Genomic DNA, 21,207 nt, shown 5'->3' with positions numbered 1-21,207 from the left:
GGCATGTATAAGTAGTTTTACAAATCAGGACTTAAGATTCTCATGAGAAGAGAAGGAAGGGATTTAGCAATACCAATACTTTCACATCATTTCAGTGAAGAACATGCTTGTGTTTTGCATGTTGTATGAACTTTTTCCTTGAGAAACCATACCTCTGACTCCTTTGAAGATTTTAAAAAAGGCAAATTGTTTTGTTTCTCATAATTTGTAATACAATTGTAATTTGTAATAAAATTTATCAGTTTAAGCAAGCCACACGAGGTACTGTTTGCGGTCACATTGAAGCTGGGAAGATTTCATTAAATAAGTTACATCCATCACTAATGACTCATTAAAACCCTGCTTTACTTTCTTGGCCTGCTGAGGTAAAAGGAAGTGAGCTGGAGGGTGAGCTGGAATCCCCTAGGATTGCTGTTTTCTGATTTATGCTTCTTCAGCAAGAAGTTAGCAGTGGTCAGAAGATCCTGACACCTGCTTTTCTCCCTTATTTCAGTCGGGTTTATGTGCTGTTTTGTCTGTGAGCTAATTGCATTTTGTCTCAGCTTACCTTTCTTCCCCCTTTCTTGCAGCTCCTGTTTCAATGGAGGCACTTGTGTGGATGGAATCAATTCCTTCACCTGCCAGTGTCCCTTGGGGTTTACGGGACCCTTCTGCCTCACAGAAATCAATGAGTGTGACTCTCATCCTTGCCTGAACAGGGGCACCTGTTTGGACAGTCTGGGCACATACAGGTGTATATGTCCCTTGGGCTACACTGGCAAGAACTGCAAGGTGGGTGACTTCTTGTGGCCTCTTTTGCCCGGGGCTTTGCTGTTTGAGCTGTCCAGCAGCAAAGCTGACTGGGAGAGATGTGAGGTGCCAAACGTGGCTGAGCTCCTGTTCCTTCAGTCCTGGTAAGGGGTGGTTGGCCCATTAGGTGCCCCTGTTCAAAACTGGAAATCATAGAATGGGCTGGAAAAGACCGTAAAAATCATCTAGATTCAACTCCTGTCTTTTTGCAAGGAGGAGAAAAGTGTTTGGTTGTTTACGAGAGCAGGTGTCACTGGAACTTTCTAGATTAGTTTTCTTAAATGAAAACCAGCTGTTAGCCTTGAAAATGGCTGCATTTCATTCAAAGCATAAAACTGTCCTGATTGAAGACAGAGTCCTGTATTAAAAAAAAACAACAAAAGCCCAAACGGCAAACAAGCACAAAACAAAATGCAGAATATCAGTCTGATTAGCAGGATTTAGCTTTAACTGGTTCATTTTTTACAGGGAGGTAAGTTTTATCAGGGTAGGCTGTAGATTTTTTTTCATGAGAAGCCAGAAAATGTTTTGGGGCAGTAAATGACGTGCTTGTCCTGTTCACAACCTCAATAAAAATCTCTAGCCGTAGTTGCATGCTTAAGTTCAGGCAGTTTACAGTTTTCCACAGGAGCTGCAAACCCTGAATACTGTAAATGACTGACTAGTACCTATTAAAAACTCTAACTTGGCATAGCACAGTGGAAACAGAATGCTGTTTTTCAAATGAGAGTTCTTTCTTTTAATTCTGTTCTTATCAAAACAGCAAGAATTATTTGAGACTATTTCTACTTTTGGAATGGTAAACACTATATTGGCTTCCTTCACCAGCAGCCTTGAGTGCTGCTATTTAAAAAAAAAAAAAGATGAATTTCTTAAATTGCTGGAAAACACTGCAATTTTGTAAGAATTCTGCAGCTCTCTTTCGTGCCAACATGTCTTTGTAAAGCAGTGAGTGTTGGAAAGAAGCATTTTAGTGGCAGTGGGGGAGGTGCTTTTCAGAAGTATGTTGCTAGACATTAAATTGTCAGGTCTGCTTCTAGGTATTGCTAATGGAGGAAGTGAATGCAAAGTAATGAAGTGATAGAAAAAAGCAGCCCTTCTGCTACCCTAATTATGCATTCTGGGCACACCACTTAAACCTCATTGGGAGAATTAGCATTGAGAGTGATCATGAAGTACTGTGAAGTTCAGTAGTTCCTCTTCTGTTTGCTTTGTTTTTACTGGAGAAAAGGATTAATGTTCCTTTTCCCAAATTAAATGTTGTGAATTCTCAGAAAGTCTGCTTTATGTTCAGAGAAGCTTGATTGTAATGTATTACCCATTTTATACAAGGAACCAGAACTTTCTGAATTTATAAGTACTACTCAAAGCTGTATTGGGGAGATTTATAGATTACAGCTACACTGTAGTTCTTGTCTTAGTGGTAAACTGGCTTGACCTAATTAGCAAAGCTAAATAAGCAGCACAAAATCAGACAATGATTCATAAGTTTTAGAATTTGCATGTAAAACAGTCAGCTACTCATTACAAATGCAGAAGCAAGAGGCTCAGTGTTTTTTCTTCTTCACGCTCAACTACATGTGATAAAACTTAATTCCAAGTTTCCTTTTGGTTGCCTGTGAAAGCACAGTTTTGTTTTTTTTTACTTTAATCTGTGAGGAGACAGTTTGCATCTGAAAAGCAGAACTTTCTGCAATTGAAATTGCATTTTACATCCAAAATTCAATGCTACTCACTTTAAAAACCTCACCCTTCCCCAAGTCAGCTTGAAATCAATCAAATAACAGTATTAATTTGAAGGTGAATTGCTTAAAAAGGAAATTATGGTTAGTGGTTGGTTTGTATTACGTCAGACAGAGTTATTTTGGGTCTTCACTTTCATATGATGATTTATTGAGTTTTAGACTCTGTTTTAATATGAGGAGTCAAGAAAAGCAATATGGTTTAGCCTATCTTCAGTTCATAAAACTGTTGGGGGTTTCAATTGAATCTCGGAAGACACAGAAACTCAGAGAGACCATGCTGTAGCAAATGGGGCCAAAAGCAGGTATGGTGAGCTAATGATAGAAAGGAAAAGCATGGATCAAAATGTGGAACACATCTGTCATCCTCAAAACACAGTGGAGATGGGGGGAGCTGGGGAGAATAGCTGGGAGCCTCCTGCTAATGTGGAAGTAGAAAGCTAGTCTGAGATAAAACCAGATTTTCTCAAACTAAGCCAGCCAAAGATCCACCTTTATGGTAAAGTGTGAGAATTTTGAAATAATGCTGCCATCTGGGGTTTACTCCTCTGTACACTTGCACTTTCCTAGGCATATGAGACTGTCAGTAACATACCTGGCTTAGACTTGGGAAGTACTGTCCTACTGTTTCCAGTGCCACAGGGAAATCAGTATTACAGAGGTCTGTTTCTTTGCATCTTGAACTTGTTCTCTGAGTGGTGTTTCTTACTTGCCACATTTCATGTGGTTTTTTTTTTTCTCTCTGCAGTCACTTATGGACCTGTGCAGCAAGTCTCCCTGTAAGAACAAAGGCACGTGTGTCCAGACTCTGGCCCAGACTCGGTGTGTCTGTCCACCTGGCTGGACTGGTGCTTACTGCGACGTGCCCAATGTCTCGTGTCAAGTGGCAGCTTCACAGAGAGGTAAATCAGCATCCTCTGTGCTTTAACTGAAAACATTGCCCCATGCATCTCGTTTGCCCCTGCACCTGTGGACTTCCTGGGGAGCTCTGCCTCTAGGTGCTTGATGATGGTCACTTCTCAAGTAAAATACTCTCTGCAAGTGTGTAGTTCGGAGTCAAGGCTTTCTTGATTCTCCCCATTCCCAAACGTATCAGAAAGGAAGAATTAAATATTTTATGAGGTCTCAGAGTTTCAGTAGTACTCTTTTACATGGACTGCCTTTTTGGAAAATGCATCAGCTCTTCATGCCTTTCTGCTAAATCCCAGACAAGCTAGCTTTTAGATGTGTCATCCTTGTACAAGAAAGGCATCTTGTAACTCATGATAAGTATTTTTGAAGAGAATACTAATTACTACATGCACTGTTTAGCCTTATAGGTTATACCATGGCCCCTCAAAGTAGTAATTTTCTACTTCAGATGATGTATATGTAAAAGATTTGGTTTTTGAGTGAATTTTGTCCAGGAACATGGCTTGTAGCCCAGGCAGACGGACAGTGTCATGCCATTTTTGTCCAGGAAATCCAGACAAGCAGGTTCAGTGTCGAAGGAGAAAGGTGTCAAGCTCCCATAATTTTGGGAATGTTCTAGGTACAAACATTGAACCTTTGTACAGCAGCAATAGTAATTCACATATGTATTCACCAGCCAGTGATAAAGTAATACAGCAGTACAAATACTTAATGCCAATGTTGAATCCAGTGATCCAAAGAGGACAGAACAGTGACTTCATTTGTAAGCCAGTTTTGGTTCTGATCCACTGTAATTTAAGGAGTAACTTTTTAATTTTTAAGTTTCAGCCTTTCAATTTGTTGGACGTACCCCTATCCATTCCTGGCTGAGCTACCAGCACTGGCAGCAAGCATGTTTTATGTGTTTGCTCATTTGATTTAACTTTGTTTCAGGAGTCCCAGTGGACCAGCTGTGCCAGCACTCTGGTCACTGCCTCAACGTGGGGAACACCCACCACTGCCAGTGCCAGGTGGGTTACACGGGCAGTTACTGCGAGGTGCAGCTGGATGAGTGTGAGTCCAGCCCCTGCCAGAACGGAGCCACCTGCCGGGATCACCTGGGTGGATACCAGTGCGAGGTAATGCTGGGGGCTTGCTAGGAAGAGGCCTAAATACTTAGGGCATAGTGATACAAAGGAATCAGAAGAAATCAGAAACACATGCAAGTGGTAGAGTACCTTCAAAGAGGGGATAAAAGCAACCTGCACCTGGAAGGAATTTTTAATCTGGCTGTAGCAGAAATGGTGCTCCTGAGAGGTTTTTAAGACTGGATTAAGAGGTGTGATTGGAAGGAGCTGTGGTTGATGAGCATTTGAACTCTTTGTGTCACTAGAGAGGGGGTTCTTATCTGGAAAGACTTTTTGCCTGAGGTGTGGTTTATATTAAAATATTTGTAAAATGTATTAAAGGAATATTGTATTTTCCCTGTTGGATGGGCCAAGTATCTCTTCCCTCTCAGGGTGGGAAGTGCATTCCACTGCTTTCTGTTTCCTACTGCTGATGCAGAGAGCAGTGTAGGCCATGAGATTATGGTTTATCAACCTTGCTAAGCTTTACAGAATGGTAGAGCACCTTGGAAGCCCATGCCCAGAGGGAAAGAATGAGTTTTATGTAAACCTTAAGCCAAAACTACTAAGCCAGTTTCAGTGCTAGAGGGTATCAGGATTTGATCTGCTCTGTTTTGCAGCAGTCAAATCACTCGAATTCAAATTTGCAGTGTGCTGTTGAGTGTCACATGGTCGAGTTGTGTGCTTAAGCTGCTGGCTGTGCAGCCCTTGAAATCACTTGCAGTTGTTCAGCTACAAAGGCAGTCCTAATCTGCCCCATTGAAGGGCTCCTCCTGTCTGTGTTAGCCTTTCTGAGATGTCTGCTAATGTATCTGTTAGAAGAGTATTCACACTTATTTCTTTGCTGGCAGTGTGTGGCTGGATACCAGGGTGTCAACTGTGAATATGAAGTGGATGAGTGCCAGTTCCAGCCCTGCCAGAACGGAGGGACGTGCATCGACCTCATCAATCATTTCAAGTGCTCCTGCCCACCAGGAACTCGGGGTATGAAGCTCAGCAATTAAAGTGAATGTTACAAGAGGGAATTTTCTTTGACTACTGGTTTCATGTGACACAGTCTAAAGGGAACGCATTATGTTCTTTGAAGAATGTTCCCAAAGTACACTGAATCCCTTGAGATACATATTTTCTCTTTAAAAATAAATGCTGCTTTTTTCCCTCCCTTTTAATTTTTTTCTTTTAAAGGAATAGGTCGTGGCAGGGTCCCTTGGGAATGTATGATCCATCTTTGGCAATCTGGATGCATGAGATTGCTGTTAAGGTCTCTCCCAAACCTATCTGTTTCGATATAGTAAATCCAAGGTTTCTTTTTGGCTAAGGTGCTATGAAATAAATAGGAAACTTTCTTGGTTTTTGCGTAATTTCCAATGTCCTTTACTTGCTTAAATTTTTGCCTTTCATTGTCCTCTGTCCCGGAGTCTTTTGTGGAAAAGAAGTTGAGTGACTCTAGGCTACCTTAAACTATTTCAGCAAATTCAAGCTCTTTTATTAAAAGCTCCTTAGAGAAAAAAAAAAAAAGTAGTCCATAGTTTATATCAGTGGTTTTCAGAAAGCACGGTTCCACAGCCTGTTTATTCTCATGTTTCTTGAAACCTAGCCTTCCCTGTTATATCTGACCTATGAACCTGGCTTCTACCTTTGAAAATATTCAGGATTTCATATTTTAACCTGTCAGTGAATGCTTTCTCACTTTATGTTCTTTTTTTAAGTTTATTTCTCAAGTCAGTTAAAAATGTTACATTCCTTTGAACTTTTTCTTTCTGAAGTGTGTCATCTCAATGTAGGCAAAATCTTCAGATGTCAGATAGAGCTAAATTCTTGGTTCATAAAGTAAATATAGGTACAATTATAGAATAATGTATTTGCCTCCTGCCCATGCTTATTACCAGTTCATTCACTTTAGTGTGGCTCTCAGCACATCTCCCCATTCTGGATAAGTGTTTATTTCATTGCAAATCACTGCACTACCAATTCTTCATGTATTGTTCTTAATATTATTCTTCAATTAAAAAAAAAGGGCAAAAAAAGTGCAATAAAACAAAACCAGAAACAAACCTGCTTTTTAGGTCTCTACATCCAAGAGTGTATTTATGTACCAATATCTGCATTGCCAGAATTTCTGTATTCCACTAAATCCTCCATCCTCCTTTGAGAGGTTCTGAGTGTACTGCATTTAATCCTTCAGTCCTTCTTTGTTGAGATTAATTACTTTTTGGATGTGACAGATTTATTTTTTTTGTAAATGAAAGGAATTGGAGAAGATTTGATACAATTATTTAGGACAGTAAAGCTTTTGTCCTGGCCCAGTCTGAAATTAATACTTTACTGATGCCAGTATAAGCATCCTCCATATTTAGGTGAATGATTTTACTTGCTCTGGTTGGAACAACAATAATAACAGACAAAACTACTTGCTCAGCTTTCCCTCTCTGTCCCCTTGCATCTGTTATACTGTGCAGTGAAGGCAGAACCAGCACCAGACCTTGTCCCTTGAAAGGAAATCCCGCAGAGAGGAGAAGAAATTATCCTCCCTGGCTGATGGCAGGGGTTCACTGTAGGTCCCCAGAAGCCACACTGGAGGAATCAGTGTTTCATCAGAGCTGCTTATCTGTTGGTTAGTTGTAGCTTGTTTTAATGCTGTTGCTACTAATGTTCTTTGTCCAGTTCTAGGGTTGCCTGAAGCGCAGGGCCTGGTGGCAGCTCGCAGCCGTTCAAGGACAGCACAGGGCTCCCGGGCCCTGTTCAGTCTCAGGGCTAAATTAAGTGCATCTTTTTTGGGCTTGGTTTGGTGTTTTTAATTATGCCCTTAAATTAAGTCAAGTATGAAAGCTGCTAAGTACCAGCATGGCCTAGCATTGAGGACAGCCTGGATGTAAAACACATGTACCCTAAGCCTGCTCTGAAGCTGACTGTCTGCAGAGGGTATGGAGTGTATTAAGCTGGGATCTTTACCTGCTTATTTCAGGGACTGTGTGTGACATGGCCTTAAAACTTGATGAGCAGTGTAGAAAAGGCAGCCATGGCACTGTATCCTCAAGCTGTGACTTTTTCCTGTGTTGACAGGCCGTTTCTGTGAGGAGAATGTTGATGACTGCGTTTCAGACTCGGGAGTTCCCCGCTGCTTCAATGGAGGGCAGTGCATTGACCAGATCGGGGGCTACAGCTGCCTCTGTCCTCAAGGCTTCGCAGGAGAGCGCTGCGAGGGGGATATCAACGAGTGCCTCTCCAATCCTTGCAACCCTCGAGGGAGCCTGGACTGTGTCCAGCTGACAAATGATTATAGGTGCATCTGTCGCAGTGCCTTCACTGGTGAGTAGTCATAAACATGCTTCCAATTTCACAGCAGTATCTTGAGAAATGGTAGTTCTTTCCCTTTCTGGCAGTGGTGTTATCGAGTCATTTCCCTTCACAATATCTGATTGTTTCTCTACAACATGTCTCAATTTTTAAACCTGTCTTTCTTTTAAACCTTCTAAGAAATCTGGCTTCCAGAGCTGTCTCAGACAAAGGAATCTCCTGAGACACTTGGCTTCCAGGACTTTTCTTTCCCTGTGGTACTTTTCTTTCCTTCATAATTTCACATTTCTAGCATTGAAAGTGCAACAGTTCATGTGTCAGCTTCTCCATGGCTTTTCCTTTTGCAAAGCAGCATGTGCATTTTCTCTATAAATCAGTGTCATGGTATCATAATTAGCTTTTAGCCTCTTTTTCTACTCCTTGCTGCCTTTCCTCCTTGGTGATGTGGTCAGGATGGAGTATTCTGTGCATAGACAGGCTGTACATTCCTAGCTTGGTGATCCTTCCACAATCCAACTCTGAATCACAACTTTGCAAGAATTTCACACTGTGAGACTTATGTCTCACTCTCTCTAGATCTCCTCTTTGTTAGTATTGCTGCTATTCTGCTTTCTGCCTCCCACTGGGCTTAAGTTTGGTCTAATAGTCTCCAGATGTCTTAACTTTCAGCTTTCCATTTTCGATGTCAGTTTAACTTCTTATGCATTCAGTTTTCCTCCATTAAAACCTTTCACTTTCCCTGCTTACCAGTGACTTTCTCTGCATGATTTACCAGCAGTTTATATTCTTATTTTTTCTTAAAATTTAAAGATGCTGTGATTTTCCACTAAATTTGTGAGTTTCAGATGCAAAGAAATCACTAAGACATTAATTTGAAGAATTCACGTAATAGTTCTTGAATGCATTACTTAGACTGCCAAAAGAAGTTCCTGAAAGAGTGATATATGAGGGAAGTGGAGCTGGTGGGACACTGGTGCAGGCCATCAGATGGGTTTATTTTAAGCCTGTCTGTTAAGGTTGTCTTTATGAATTATGCTTCATGTAGCTTCTGACCCTCATGGAAGGGTTGCTGGAACTTGTGGTGTGGGGAGTGCAGGCCTGCTGCACCCCAGGAGGAGCAGGGAGAGCTGCTGTGTCTGACATGAAGTCTGTCTGGAAATGTTAGGCACAGAGGGGGAGCCTGCTTCCTCCTCTAGTTGTCTGTCTTCTGCACATTCCACATTGACCCTTCTTCCTGGGGAGGATGAGGTGGCTTTGCTGTGGTCTGTGACTGGTAGGATGCCAGGACTCTGTGGGCCATCCTGCCCTGTCTGCTCCTGTCTGCAAAGTCTTGGCTGCACATCTGGAGACTTCTATTAATGTTTTCCTAGGGGGTCCAAGTCATGCTTAGGTCATCCCCATCTTTTAGAAGTTTGCTGTCAGTTTGAGCTGGGAGCTGCTGCAAAGCTGGTCAGTGCAGTAAGGCCTCTGGCTGATCAGTCTGAAGAGACTCTGCGTGGTTCTCCTGTTCACTCATGGTGCATCTGGTCCTGAGGGTTGTTCATTCATGTTACAGTGTGATTTGCCCTTGGACTCATTGAGCATCTCCTAAAAAGTAAAGTCTTAGGAACCCCCAATCTGGTGTAGTACATCACTTTCAGCCTCTCTTCCTGGCTGACTTGGAGGTGACAGTAGCAAATTCTGTCTTGTGCCATGTTGTGTGTGTTCTTGAGGAGGCAGACAAGGTCAGCTGCCTCCAAATACATCTTGTGGATTCTGGGGTTGTGCTTTGCTCTTTCACTGCTTAGGCAGCTACGTAGAGACCACATGCTATACAAAGAGATGCTCCCTCCCTTTTTGGAGGGAAAAGTCTCACTGAAGTGCTCAGCTCGCTGGTTATTCACAGGAGTGTTTTGCTTTGTGATGGCTTTTTGGAGTGAGCACACACACATTTCTCTGCTCTCCTGTCCCTGTCCCTCCCTCTCAGGTCGTCACTGTGAGAGTGTGATAGACGTGTGTCCCCGGAAGCCTTGTCAGAACGGCGGTACCTGCGCTGTCGCCAGCAATATGCCCGATGGCTTCATCTGCCAGTGTCCTCCGGTAAGCACCGTGTCCTCACACTGCACTGCCTGCCTCAGCTCTAGAGCTCTCTGGCTAGATTCTCACTGGTTCACTGTAGGTGAAGACTGGACACTCTTTACCCACATCCCTTACTTTATCTACTTAGCAGGGAAGCCCAGGGCTTCCACGTGCCTTAGGAGAGTGATGCTGCCTGTTATTACCCCAAACAAATATGGCCTTGAAGTATCATAGCTGGCTTTTTTGTCTTAAACCTAGTATTAAATTACAACTGGTTTTTTGCAGTCCTGTGTTTTCTGTGCTCACTGCAAGACTCCCCTTGTTTGTGGCTCTTCTAGGCTGTTTTCAAAATGTAACAGAGCCTTGTGATTTCCTAGTCCATCTATGAGGTTAGGTCCAGAAAGTCATGGCTCCTGCAATGAGGCTAGAGGAGTTACAGAGGAGAAAGGATTTGCCCATGACACCTTGCCTCCAGTCCTCAGAGTACTGAAGAATAAGTTTGTGAGACTGATTGTTTTGCCTTTTTTTTCCACCCCGTAGGGTTATTCTGGAGCAAAATGTGAGTTCAGCAGCCACAGTACTTGCGGACAAGTGAAATGCAAGAAGGGGGAGCAGTGCATCCAAACATCTTCTGGTCCCCGGTGCTATTGCCCGAAGCTGTCTGTGGGAGAGGAATGCCAGACTAACCCGGGTTGTGCCAGTGCCCCCTGCCAGAATGGGGGCAGCTGCCACCCTCATTCTCAGCCTCCTTACTATTACTGTCAGTGCCCTGTCCACACCCAGGGCAGCCACTGTGAACAGCCCGTAACTTTCAGCCCGGAGCCGCGAGGATGTCTGGATTCCCAGTGTGCAGAAAAAGCCAGGGATGGCTATTGTGATGAAGACTGTAACACTCATGCGTGCCAGTGGGATGGAGGCGACTGCTCCCTGACAATGGAGGATCCTTGGGCCAACTGCTCCTCCTCGCTGCGCTGCTGGATGCTTTTCAATGGACAGTGTGACGAGTTCTGCAACACGCCCGAGTGCCTGTTTGACAACTTTGAGTGTCAGCAAAATAGCAGGACATGCAAGTAAGGCTCGATGCTGAGAACATTTTCTCTGTGTGACTAACATAGCTCCTGCCTGCTGCTCCCTTCTCTTCCATTGTTTCTCTTGCTCTCCTTGCTGAAAGTTTGGCATCAAGGAGTTTCTGCTGCTTTGTGTACTTCTCATCTCTTTTTGGAATTTGTGTGCCGTGCACTAAGTCGATAACCTGAACAATGGTAATGTGTTAACCTGCTTGATGGATGTGCCCTGCTTTCCCTGGAAATGTAAATAGGAGGCATTTTGCCTTGTACTAGATCTTAGTAGTACTGCCTGCTATCCTGAATTTTTACAGGTATTGCTCCATACCAGCAATACCTGTATTTTAATCCCAGCTGTGTTTGCTACCTCTGAATGTGTTTTCTAGTTTGTTTGTAGTGGCACTTCTTTCTCTTCAGCTATTTGTGACAAATGCTACGGCTTTGAAGTGATGATTCTCCTTTGGTGAGGCAGGACGTGTTAGATATCTCAGTAAACAGAATAAGCAGTTCTCTTACACTTTTTCCAGAATTAAATAATGGGTTCTTGAGGTGTTCTGTGCTTCCTATTTTTACGAGCTTATCCTGGGGTTGTATTTTTTCTCCTTACATGCTGATTATGAGTGTTATTTTACCTCAAATGATGACAAAGTGTGTAAAACCTGGGCCCCTAGACTGCAGGTATGCTGTGCAGAGTGTGTCAGTCCTGCGTGCTGCCTGTAACCCTCTCACTACTGCAGGTATGACAAGTACTGTGCAGATCACTACGCAGATGGGCGCTGTGACCAGGGCTGCAACAGCGAGGAGTGCGGCTGGGACGGCCTGGACTGCGCTGGGGACAAGGCTGAGAAGCTGGCAGAAGGCACCCTGATCATCGTGGTCCTGATGCCCCCTGACGAGCTGCTGGGGGATGTCCGCAGCTTCCTGCGCACTCTGGGAACGCTCCTGCACACCAACCTGAGGATTAAGCTGGACTCCCAGGGGAACCCCATGGTATTTCCATACTATGGGGAGAAATCAGCAGCACGGAGCCGTCGATCGCTCGTGGTCGTTCGCAAGCACAGAGAACTGGAGCAAGAGGTTATTGGGTAAGTGGATCACTTTGTCTCCCGCTGGCCTTATTGTGCTGGTAACTCTTGCTTGTAGTTGTGTGGGGCATTCTAGACTTTCTAGGGCTGTAGATTGTTTTTTAAATGGGAAAATGTAACACTATTGCAACTGCCTGGTTCAGTGTTGGGGTAGAAGGATTAACGTAAAAGCTGCAGTTTAACCTAGTGCTTTGGCCTAAGTTTCTGTCACTGACTTCTGTGCCCTCTTACTGTGTCTCTGCAGCACCAAGGTGTTCCTGGAGATTGACAACCGCCAGTGTGCAGAGGATTCAGAGCAATGCTTTCACAACACAGAAGCTGCTGCAGCTCTCTTAGCTGCTCAGGCCATCAAGGGCATGTTGCCCTATCCTTTCGTGTCTGTCCAAAGTGAGTAATTGCAGAGGAAAAATTGCTTCTGGAGGGAGGCAGTCATCAAACTTGGGCTTGCAAAATACTCAGATTATTGATCATCATCTTCTTGTGTCTCGGTGTTCAGTATGGTTTCTGGGAGCTAACTTGGTTGTCCCCAATTATAGGGGTATGTTTGTGCAAAGTGCACAGAGGGGACATCTGGTTAGTAAGACAGGACATTTAATTAAGAGCCCAGTCATTTTAATACTTGTAGAATCAGTAATCTCTTGTGCTACAGCACTGCAGTGGTGATCTCTGCACTAAAACCATTCATGTGCTTCAAGCCATGAATTCAATGGAAAAGGTGCTATTTAGAGAGAAAGGCTGGGAGGCATTCCTCAGTCCAGTCTACCAGATGTTTTCTTCTCTGGCCATATGTAATCTCTTTGATTTCTGCTCCCTCTCCTTCAGTCTGAGGCTCAGCTGCAAACCTGTACTGGATTGGCATTATTGCTTTTCCTAGTTGGGTCACACTTGTATCTTCACGTAGATCATCTCCCTCTATGCTGAGGGTGGCTGGAGGAAGGAGCAAGGTCTTTGATTCAGCAGCCATATACTCGAAAAAATACTTTGAGAAACCAGACCAAAGGAGGCCAAAAAGAAGAGCTATGTGCTTAAAACAGTCTCAGTGAAGCCTAAACTCTCTGTAGAGACAGTATGTTCCCTGTGGGAAGGACAGTGAGAAAAGAGAGTCTGTAGATTGGAGATTGTTGTCTCCACTTTGTTAATCACACTGTATTTTAACTGGAACTTTTAGGTGAGCCCTTGTTACCACCAAAGACCCAGCTGCTTTACCTGCTTGCTGTGGCAGCTTTGATCATCCTGGTAATCCTTCTCTTGGGTGTGATGATGGCGAAGCGTAAGCGCAAACATGGTTCTCTGTGGCTCCCAGAGGGATTTATCCTGCGCAGGGATCCCAGTAACCATAAACGCAGAGAGCCCGTTGGGGAAGACGCTGTTGGACTCAAGTAAGTTTGCGTTTAGGCCACTGACGTTCTGTTTATTAGTGGCTTAGAGGATTTTGAGAATGTGGCTGATACATGTTTCATCAAAGGCATTTAACTCCAATAGAGAAAGCTTCCTTTTAAGATAGAATTTCTCAGGCTATTCCTCTAAATTTAAAAACACCTGTTTTGGACAGAAGAATTTTAATTAACTGTAATGTATAAAATGCCAACAAGGAATCTGATCTCCTGGTTTTGTTTGGTTTTCTGACACTGAGCAGTATAGATCAGCAGCCAGGCACTGTTTGCCTAATTTTTTCCTGGAATAGGTGCGGCCTTTTTAGGTTGATAGATGACAACAAACTTCTAATATCTCTAGCTTAATGCATCAAAAAAGTGACTCAGAAATAATGACAAGTTTCAAAAGTTTTGTGCAGTTTTGGCTTGCCACTGAATTAAACAACTTTGCAGTTCTAAGTGCATTTAATGCCACTGTTGGCTGCCTGAAATTTGCAATTCCTTGGTTCCTCTGTTTGTAACCTACCAAACTGACAAGCAGCCCGCTGTTAGTCTCTGCAGGGTAAGTAGCAGAAGTAGCTCCTGCTCAGCCTGCAATGTGATATGTCCTCCTTGTTTGTCAGAAATCTGTCAGTCCAGATACCAGAGGGTAACCTGGCTGATCCTGGGACAACTGAGCACTGGGCAGGTGATGGTGGGCCTCAGCCAAAGAGAGCTAAGGTAAGGAGCTCCAAGACTTAAATACCATCTGAAACTGCTAGTGAGACAAACATCTGCTTTAACTTCCCTTGCTCAAAGCCTCCCTTGGCTTAGGGATTTGTAATGTATTATTAATGGTATCTGAGGAGCAAATCCTCAGGTTAACACTGCCACCACAGGCTGGTGGAGAAAGTAGAGAAAGTACCTTCTGTTCCAGTGTCCCCTCCCTACTGCAGCAAAAGAGACAAGAAGGTTAATGTAATGTCTTGCAGTTCAGGCCTGATAATGTACGGTGGAGGTATGAATGCTGAGAATGCCACGCAGAAGCAAATGGAGAGCACCATTAGCTTAAAAGAAAACAAAACCCCCTAAAACAACAAGAAAGCAAACAAAATACCAGAACACAACAAAAATCCCTACCCAAACTCCAAGAAACCCTGCCAAAACTAAGAACACCCTGAGGACTTTCAGTGTCTTTGGCCACTTGATGGGTATTTTGAAGCAACTGCTTATTTCCTGTGCCCAGGCTGAGGACCAGGCCTTGCTGCCAGAAGGTGATGAGCAGATAGACCAGCGCCAGTGGACACAGCAACACCTGGAGGCAGCAGATGTCTGCGGGAGCACCTCACTCGCCCTCACACCCCCTCAGGCAGATCAAGAAGTGGATGTTCTGGATGTCAATGTCAGAGGGCCAGGTCAGTACTCAAGAGTGTCTGTGTGTCCTGCCAGTCACTCACCCACCAACCCCCCCGTCTCCAATGGCTGGGGCTGCTAATGTTCAAAAGTAAACGGAGTGTGCAGGAACATCAGCAGAAATGTTACGGTGCTCAAGGAAAGCACAGGGTGCACTCCAGAAGAGAAAGCTGGAAAGGTTAAACCATGGTCTGTAGCACATGGAATATCATGTAGCCAGGAGAGAAAGAGTTTGCTTAGCAAACAATTGTAGAATCTCATTTATAACAGTGTGTACCTAAGCGATATTGTCAGAAATTCTGAATGCATAATTTTGCTGGAAATAACCCCCAGTTTCTCCAGCAGGATCGCTGCAGAGATCTATGCCAGACTTTTCTAACTACCAACTTTGCACATTTTATGAGGTGTCTGTTATCAGTTGTGGAAGCAACTGATTGCGTTTTCCTGAATAAGATGACTTTTTGGCAGACAGTCTGCCCTGATTAGCAGCATGTGAGGTGTCTGTCATGGAACAGAGCAGCAATGCAGCAAGATTGTTCATGAATTTTTTTATTCCTTGATTTATATTTTCAGCTTATGATGATGAACTCATTGAATTCATAACAGAACTGTGGACTTTGAAGGTTTCTTTAACATGCAGACAGGCTTGCTCTCCCTCAGTCCCAAATGACTAGATGCCCTGGGAACAGTCTCCTGCTTTTTATGAGTGTAGTACTAAAGCTGTATAAGCTGGTAAGGGACTGGGTGGGTCATCTGGTAATAACTGGTGTCTGGGTTCTGAGAGGAGACAGTTGACCAAGAACTCTATTCTGGTTGGAAGAGCTGCAAACATGGCTCTTGTTCATATGCAGAGAGGTGATGCTGATGATATTGCTGTGATTCCTTTTTTTATTGAGTTTTGTGGGAATATTTCCATGCAATATAAGGATGACTGGACCCATTCTCTAAGTTCCTTTCTATTGTCTTTTCTGCTCATTGACCCGTTAGCTCTCCTAAATGCAAAGAGAAGGAGGGATTTCTGTGTAATGAGTGTGAGAACATAAACCATCCGTTTCTGCCAAATTTGAGCTTTTCTTTATTTCCCCTATTGAATCTTCTAGTTGTGTGGCAGGGTAAAAGCTTTCCAAGTACAGGCAGTAATGTTCTTAAGACTCCAGACTGCTTATTTTCATGTTCACCCAAAGCTTTGTCCAACAATAGCAATGAAATAATACTGACCTGTGAGTAGTTTTCCTGCCATCCACATACAACTGTGAAGCTTGCAGCAAGCTGCTCTAAGTTATTTCTCTCTGTGGCGTCAGAAGCAAGCAGCTGTCAGGGCCAGAAATAATTTTAAAAGTCTGAGAGATGTTGGAATAATGGGTTAGTAAGAAGGGGTAGGATTCCTCATAGTTAATGTGGCTGTTTCTCTGCCCTGGCCACCCTCACTTTTGCAGGCAGATAGAAAAAATGGGCCCTTCTGAGAGGTAGTTCCCCTGTGTCTCAAGAAGTCTGAGAACTGGAGGGTTCACACCCCAGTAATGCTTTGCTGCCCCTAATTAATTACAAAGGGGGTTCAGGCTGACTGACTTGAGTGCGAGTGTCTGGGCTGGAGCCATCTGAAACTGGGTGAGTTAGATCCTGGCTGCAGGTGCAGATTGAACAGTAGAGATCCTTTGTAGAGAGAGGAGAAACACCTCGGTATACCAAGGGTTTGTTCCCTCTCTTAACCCAGCACCTTCTGCAGCCTCTCAAATTTAGAGGGATCCAGGAGCTCCAGTGTCCTCCAGAAGCATTGCCTAGAGATTTTGCCTGTGGGTTCCTTACATCCCAGCTTTCAGTACATTGTGCCTGACCTTCAGGTGTACCTGTCTGGTGAACTCCTGACTTTGCTATCTCACTCTGCATTTTACATGTACTCAGGGGCTGTCCTACTGAAAGACAGCAAACAGAAGAGTTTTCATAAAATGCTGCTACCACCTTTGTCTCCCCATGCTATTCTTTTACTGTGTCCCCCAGAGCACTGAGGACATTCTTTTCTCCAGAGTTATTGTGAGTGTGTAACCAGGGAAATGCAATTATAGGCATAACTGGTAACACCACCTATAATTAAAATTGATGAACTGTCCCTATTATATGCCCCTCTTTTTTTTTTTTTTCAATTACTAAAACTTCAGTGGTTTAGACTGGAATTTTCCATGCTGGGTGTCTGCCTCCAGCTGGATGTTTTTGGGTTCTTTTCCAGCTCTTTGAGAGAACAAGCTGGAAGGAGGAAAAAAGACATTGTGTCCACAGCTTTTTTTTCTCTAGTAGTCCATCAAGCACTTAATTGTGACTGTCTAGCTGGATGTGCTTTTGCTAGCCTCATAAAACCAACCGTGTGTGGCTAACTTGCAAGGCTCTGAAAAGAGCTGCACGTACCTGAGAAACTTTGTGGAGGGTGGCAGCTAATTATTCCAAGGATTTAATACTGTGCTATAGCTGTGTCCCTGTGGAGCAGCTAGGCATGATTGTCCAGGACAACTGCAGTGATTGAGCAAGACCTATCCTGCAAATGGTTTTTCCCAGAGCTGTGGTGCTGGAGGAAAGGAAAGCTCCTTTCTGTGCTCTGTCTCTCTGCTCTTTGTGTTGTGGCAGTACGGAGGAGACCACAGCCTGACTGGAATACTGAGGAGTGTTCATTTGGGACAAGGGAGCAGAGCCAGCAGTGGGAGGGAGAAACACAAAAGGAGGTATAGCTTTGGAGAGCAGGAGAGAGGGTCTATAGACAGGACTGGATCTTGGAACTGAACCCGGGCCCATACGTCAACACTTTGCTGCCGTCCAACAAATCCTGGGAAAGGAGCCGGGTGGAAGGCTGTGTGTCCTGTGGTGGTGAGCCACTAGGAGGAGCGTGCATGCTGCTGGAGCCGGGGCAGAGCCTGCTCCTCGCTGTGCCCCGGCTGGAACCTTAGATTTCTGGAAAGTTTTGGAACTGTCCTAAAGCAGAGAGCCAGGAAGGCTCAGTAATCAGAAGCTGGGAAATGGGAGCCAGGCATTAGCGCTCTCTGTGTTACTTTCAATAGGAGATACCACCTTGTTTATGTGCACAGAACCTCATTATGTGTGTTGCACTGTGACTGGGAGCTGTGCAGGCAGAGAAGCTGTTGTTTGTCCCCTGCTTGCCCATGGGATAAATCAGATACTTACTGAAAAGATTGTCTTGTAAGTCTGCTGGTAAGCTCCAGTGGAGCGATTAGCACAGAGTGTGGTTCACTTCTGGTGCCATCTCAGTCCCTCTTACGTTCCAGGTGCCTCTGAAGGGCGTGCAGTAAAGCAGTAAAATCAGTAAGGAAGCATCAGTGTCTACAGCTGCAGTCTTTGGGTTTTAGCAAATACCATGTAACGTTCAGAGGCTGCTGAAACTGAAGCACTTCGCATTTTTATGGATTGCTGAAAATACATGGAGATGTTTTAAATCTTAATTATCCTGCATCAAGGAGGGTATTAACAAGGGTGAAAAATCAGCAGCGTGAGGTGGTCTTCCTGCACTGTTCTCTCTGGTCAGCAGAGAGGGAGATTAATCCAAGGGAGCTAAGTTAAATTAGAGGTTTGGAGGAGCCTTTCTCTGTCCACTGACAATGCAGGGAACCTGGTTGGACAAGTGTGACTAGCCTTTGTGGACATCCCATCAGTGTGAGCCCATTACTAGAGGCTTGAGGAGAGTAAGACCAGTATCTCCTACAGTATTCAGACTGTGTGAGAGCATTAATCCTGGGGCATTTGTCAGCTTTGAGTGCTTGACTGTCACAACTTCAGGGTCCTTCTCATGATAATCTTGCTGTAGATAGGAAGGCTTTTGTCTGCATTTAACTTCAGGTTAATATCCGAAGTAAATGTCACCAATGTCACCAATAATCAGTGGCTAGTTGCTCAGCAATTTTTCCTTCAACTGTTTCTTTTCCCCAGGGATATGATTAGAACATCTATATGAACAGTTACACTTAGTTGTCAGACAACTTTGATTTTTATAGACCTTGCTTCTCTTTTGGAATTCATCTAGCCTTTACTTTTTGTGCAAGTTTTCCACTTCAGCAGCAAAGTTTTTTTTCAGCAGCAAAATGATCTTAGTCTTTAGAGGAATATCTTAAGTTCTTTTGGGGTTGCAGTAGGTACTAATGTCCTGCTTGGATGGAAAACAACTTGCTAACTCTGTTGGGCTTTAAGAAAAGAGAACAGGTCTGGGTTAAAGCAACTGGAGGGATTGTCTGTAGCTGTAGGTGCTCAAGGGGGAGGGATTGTGGGAAGGTTTCCATGCCTTTGCTTCACTGCCAGGTTACTGTATCACCATCTTCCCCACTGCAGATGGATGTACTCCGCTGATGTTGGCATCTCTGCGTGCGGGTGGCTCCGACATCAGCGAGGATGACGAGGACGGGGAAGACTCCTCAGCAAACATCATCACAGATTTGATCTACCAGGGAGCCAACCTGCAGGCACAGACAGACCGCACTGGGGAGATGGCTCTGCACCTGGCAGCCCGTTACTCCAGAGCTGACGCTGCCAAGCGGCTCCTGGATGCTGGGGCGGATGCCAATGCTCGGGACAACATGGGACGGACACCCCTGCACGCAGCTGTGGCTGCTGACGCCCAGGGGGTCTTCCAGGTATGGCCATTGGACAACTCTGGGCTCTGTATTTATAGGAACCTGTCGAAGCTATGCTCTGTTCACTCACAACCCTGCTCTTGTGCCTTCCACAGTGCAGTGGCCAGGCAGAGCTATTTTACGTCTAGTTTCCTCGGGTATTCATAGCTTGAAGAACTCAGCGTGCATAAATCATCTAGCATGTATTTATTTGGTCTGTTTGCCCCTGTCACCTGTTTTCTGGGTCCTTACATTTCAGTGCTCAGGCTGCTTTTTCGTTGTAAAATTTCTCTTGAGATTCTGCCAAATCCTCAGTCTTGGTCTGTAGCGGTATTGAAAAAAAAATCTGTCTTCCCCTGTTGTCCAGATCCTGATCCGTAACAGAGTGACAGACTTGGATGCTCGGATGAATGATGGGACGACCCCATTAATTCTGGCTGCACGTCTGGCTGTGGAAGGGATGGTGGCCGAGCTCATTAATTGCCAGGCTGATGTGAATGCCGTAGATGACCACGGTAATGTGGACACCATGTACCAGACTGGGCAAATATTTGGCCTGGTGTGAGCAGGGAGGGGTGGGTTCTGCTCTCCCAGAGTGGGGGCTGTTAATGAATTCTGTAGCTAAATCACACACTGGGCTCTCGTGCAAAGTCCCCCAACAGTAATGAACAACTGGCTGCTGCACAGTGGCTTGGTTAAACTATCCTGGAGGAGAAGCAAAATAACTCCTTGGTTTGTTACTGAAGTTGTTGGGTTTTCCCTGCAGGTAAATCTGCTCTTCACTGGGCTGCTGCTGTCAACAACGTGGAAGCAACACTAGTACTGCTGAAAAATGGAGCCAACAGAGACATGCAGGATAACAAGGTACAGTGTGGGGGTGCTCAGCAAGCCTGTGCTTCCTAACGCAAAGCATCTCTTCGCTGTTGGTACTGAACTAAGTTCAGATTTTCTAAACTGGGTGCTCAGTGCAGGTCTTCCAAAGCCAGACTGTGAGTTCTCCCTACGTGCTCGATGTCTTACAGGGTTTCTGATACAGGAGAGCAGTTCCCTTCCTTGTTTGGCCAAGTGCTGGGCATCAATGCTGTCTGCTTTCCTGGCAGGGAAGGAATGCAGTACACAGTCAGTGGTGTGTGAGAGCAGCAGGTGAAGTGCTGCTGGTGTCAAACAGCTGGATTCCAGTTAGCAGAGAGAATGGTATCTGGCAGCACAGCAGCAGTTGTGTCCTGTCACGTTTCCAGGGATCTCAGTGCAGGGTGGATATGGGGGACAAGCCCCTCTGTTTGACAGACTGTCTGCATTGTGCACAAGTTCTATAGCTTCACTATTAGTTGCTGTTGTGTCTTAGTCCTTGATTTCTCTCCTCTGCCTAAAGTTTCTTTTTTGGATTATTATGTATTGCTCTGTGGATTTTAGAGCTAATGATGCCATGATGATTTTTTGCCTTTTCTTTTATACCCCTTTATATACCTTTTTATAGCTTTTGTATTCTTAGTGTTTTTTAGCCTACATTCTTAGACTTATTTGTCAAGCTAAGAGACATTTTAGAAGCTTCGTAGTTAGGGATCAGTGTGCCCCAGACCCCAAGGTCCTCTCCAGAACACATTTTGTGAACTAAGATAGAACCATCCAGGGGAAGGTTCCTTGGGGAGGGGGGGGGCTCATTCAAGCCTCTCATTGGGGAATCTTTGATAGATATGCTAATTAGTAAGACCTATAATGAAATACCAGATCTTTTGGGGGGGGGGGTGGTTGTGGGCTGCATTTCGGCACATTCCACCTGGACGT

At 44.5% G+C, this 21,207-nt stretch overlaps 1 protein-coding gene across 1 annotated transcript in view; it reads left to right on the top strand.

The window, feature by feature from the left end:
• NOTCH2 (notch receptor 2) overlaps window positions 1–21,207 on the top strand; it is an 83,399-nt gene that overhangs the window by 57,981 nt on the left and 4,211 nt on the right. Inside the window, exons 18-32 of the mRNA XM_069022331.1 lie at window positions 570–771; window positions 3,280–3,433; window positions 4,377–4,561; window positions 5,401–5,533; window positions 7,613–7,858; window positions 9,813–9,925; window positions 10,445–10,974; window positions 11,706–12,053; window positions 12,298–12,440; window positions 13,222–13,432; window positions 14,050–14,146; window positions 14,652–14,820; window positions 19,142–19,443; window positions 19,790–19,937; window positions 20,189–20,286. Coding sequence (XP_068878432.1) covers window positions 570–771; window positions 3,280–3,433; window positions 4,377–4,561; window positions 5,401–5,533; window positions 7,613–7,858; window positions 9,813–9,925; window positions 10,445–10,974; window positions 11,706–12,053; window positions 12,298–12,440; window positions 13,222–13,432; window positions 14,050–14,146; window positions 14,652–14,820; window positions 19,142–19,443; window positions 19,790–19,937; window positions 20,189–20,286 — 3,079 coding nt within the window. The remainder of the gene's footprint in view (window positions 1–569; window positions 772–3,279; window positions 3,434–4,376; window positions 4,562–5,400; window positions 5,534–7,612; window positions 7,859–9,812; window positions 9,926–10,444; window positions 10,975–11,705; window positions 12,054–12,297; window positions 12,441–13,221; window positions 13,433–14,049; window positions 14,147–14,651; window positions 14,821–19,141; window positions 19,444–19,789; window positions 19,938–20,188; window positions 20,287–21,207) is intronic.

The sequence above is a fragment of the Aphelocoma coerulescens genome, chromosome 8, assembly GCF_041296385.1.
Source record: "Aphelocoma coerulescens isolate FSJ_1873_10779 chromosome 8, UR_Acoe_1.0, whole genome shotgun sequence".
Classification (NCBI taxonomy): Eukaryota; Metazoa; Chordata; class Aves; order Passeriformes; family Corvidae; genus Aphelocoma; species Aphelocoma coerulescens.
This window is presented reverse-complemented; position numbering and strand designations above follow the sequence as displayed.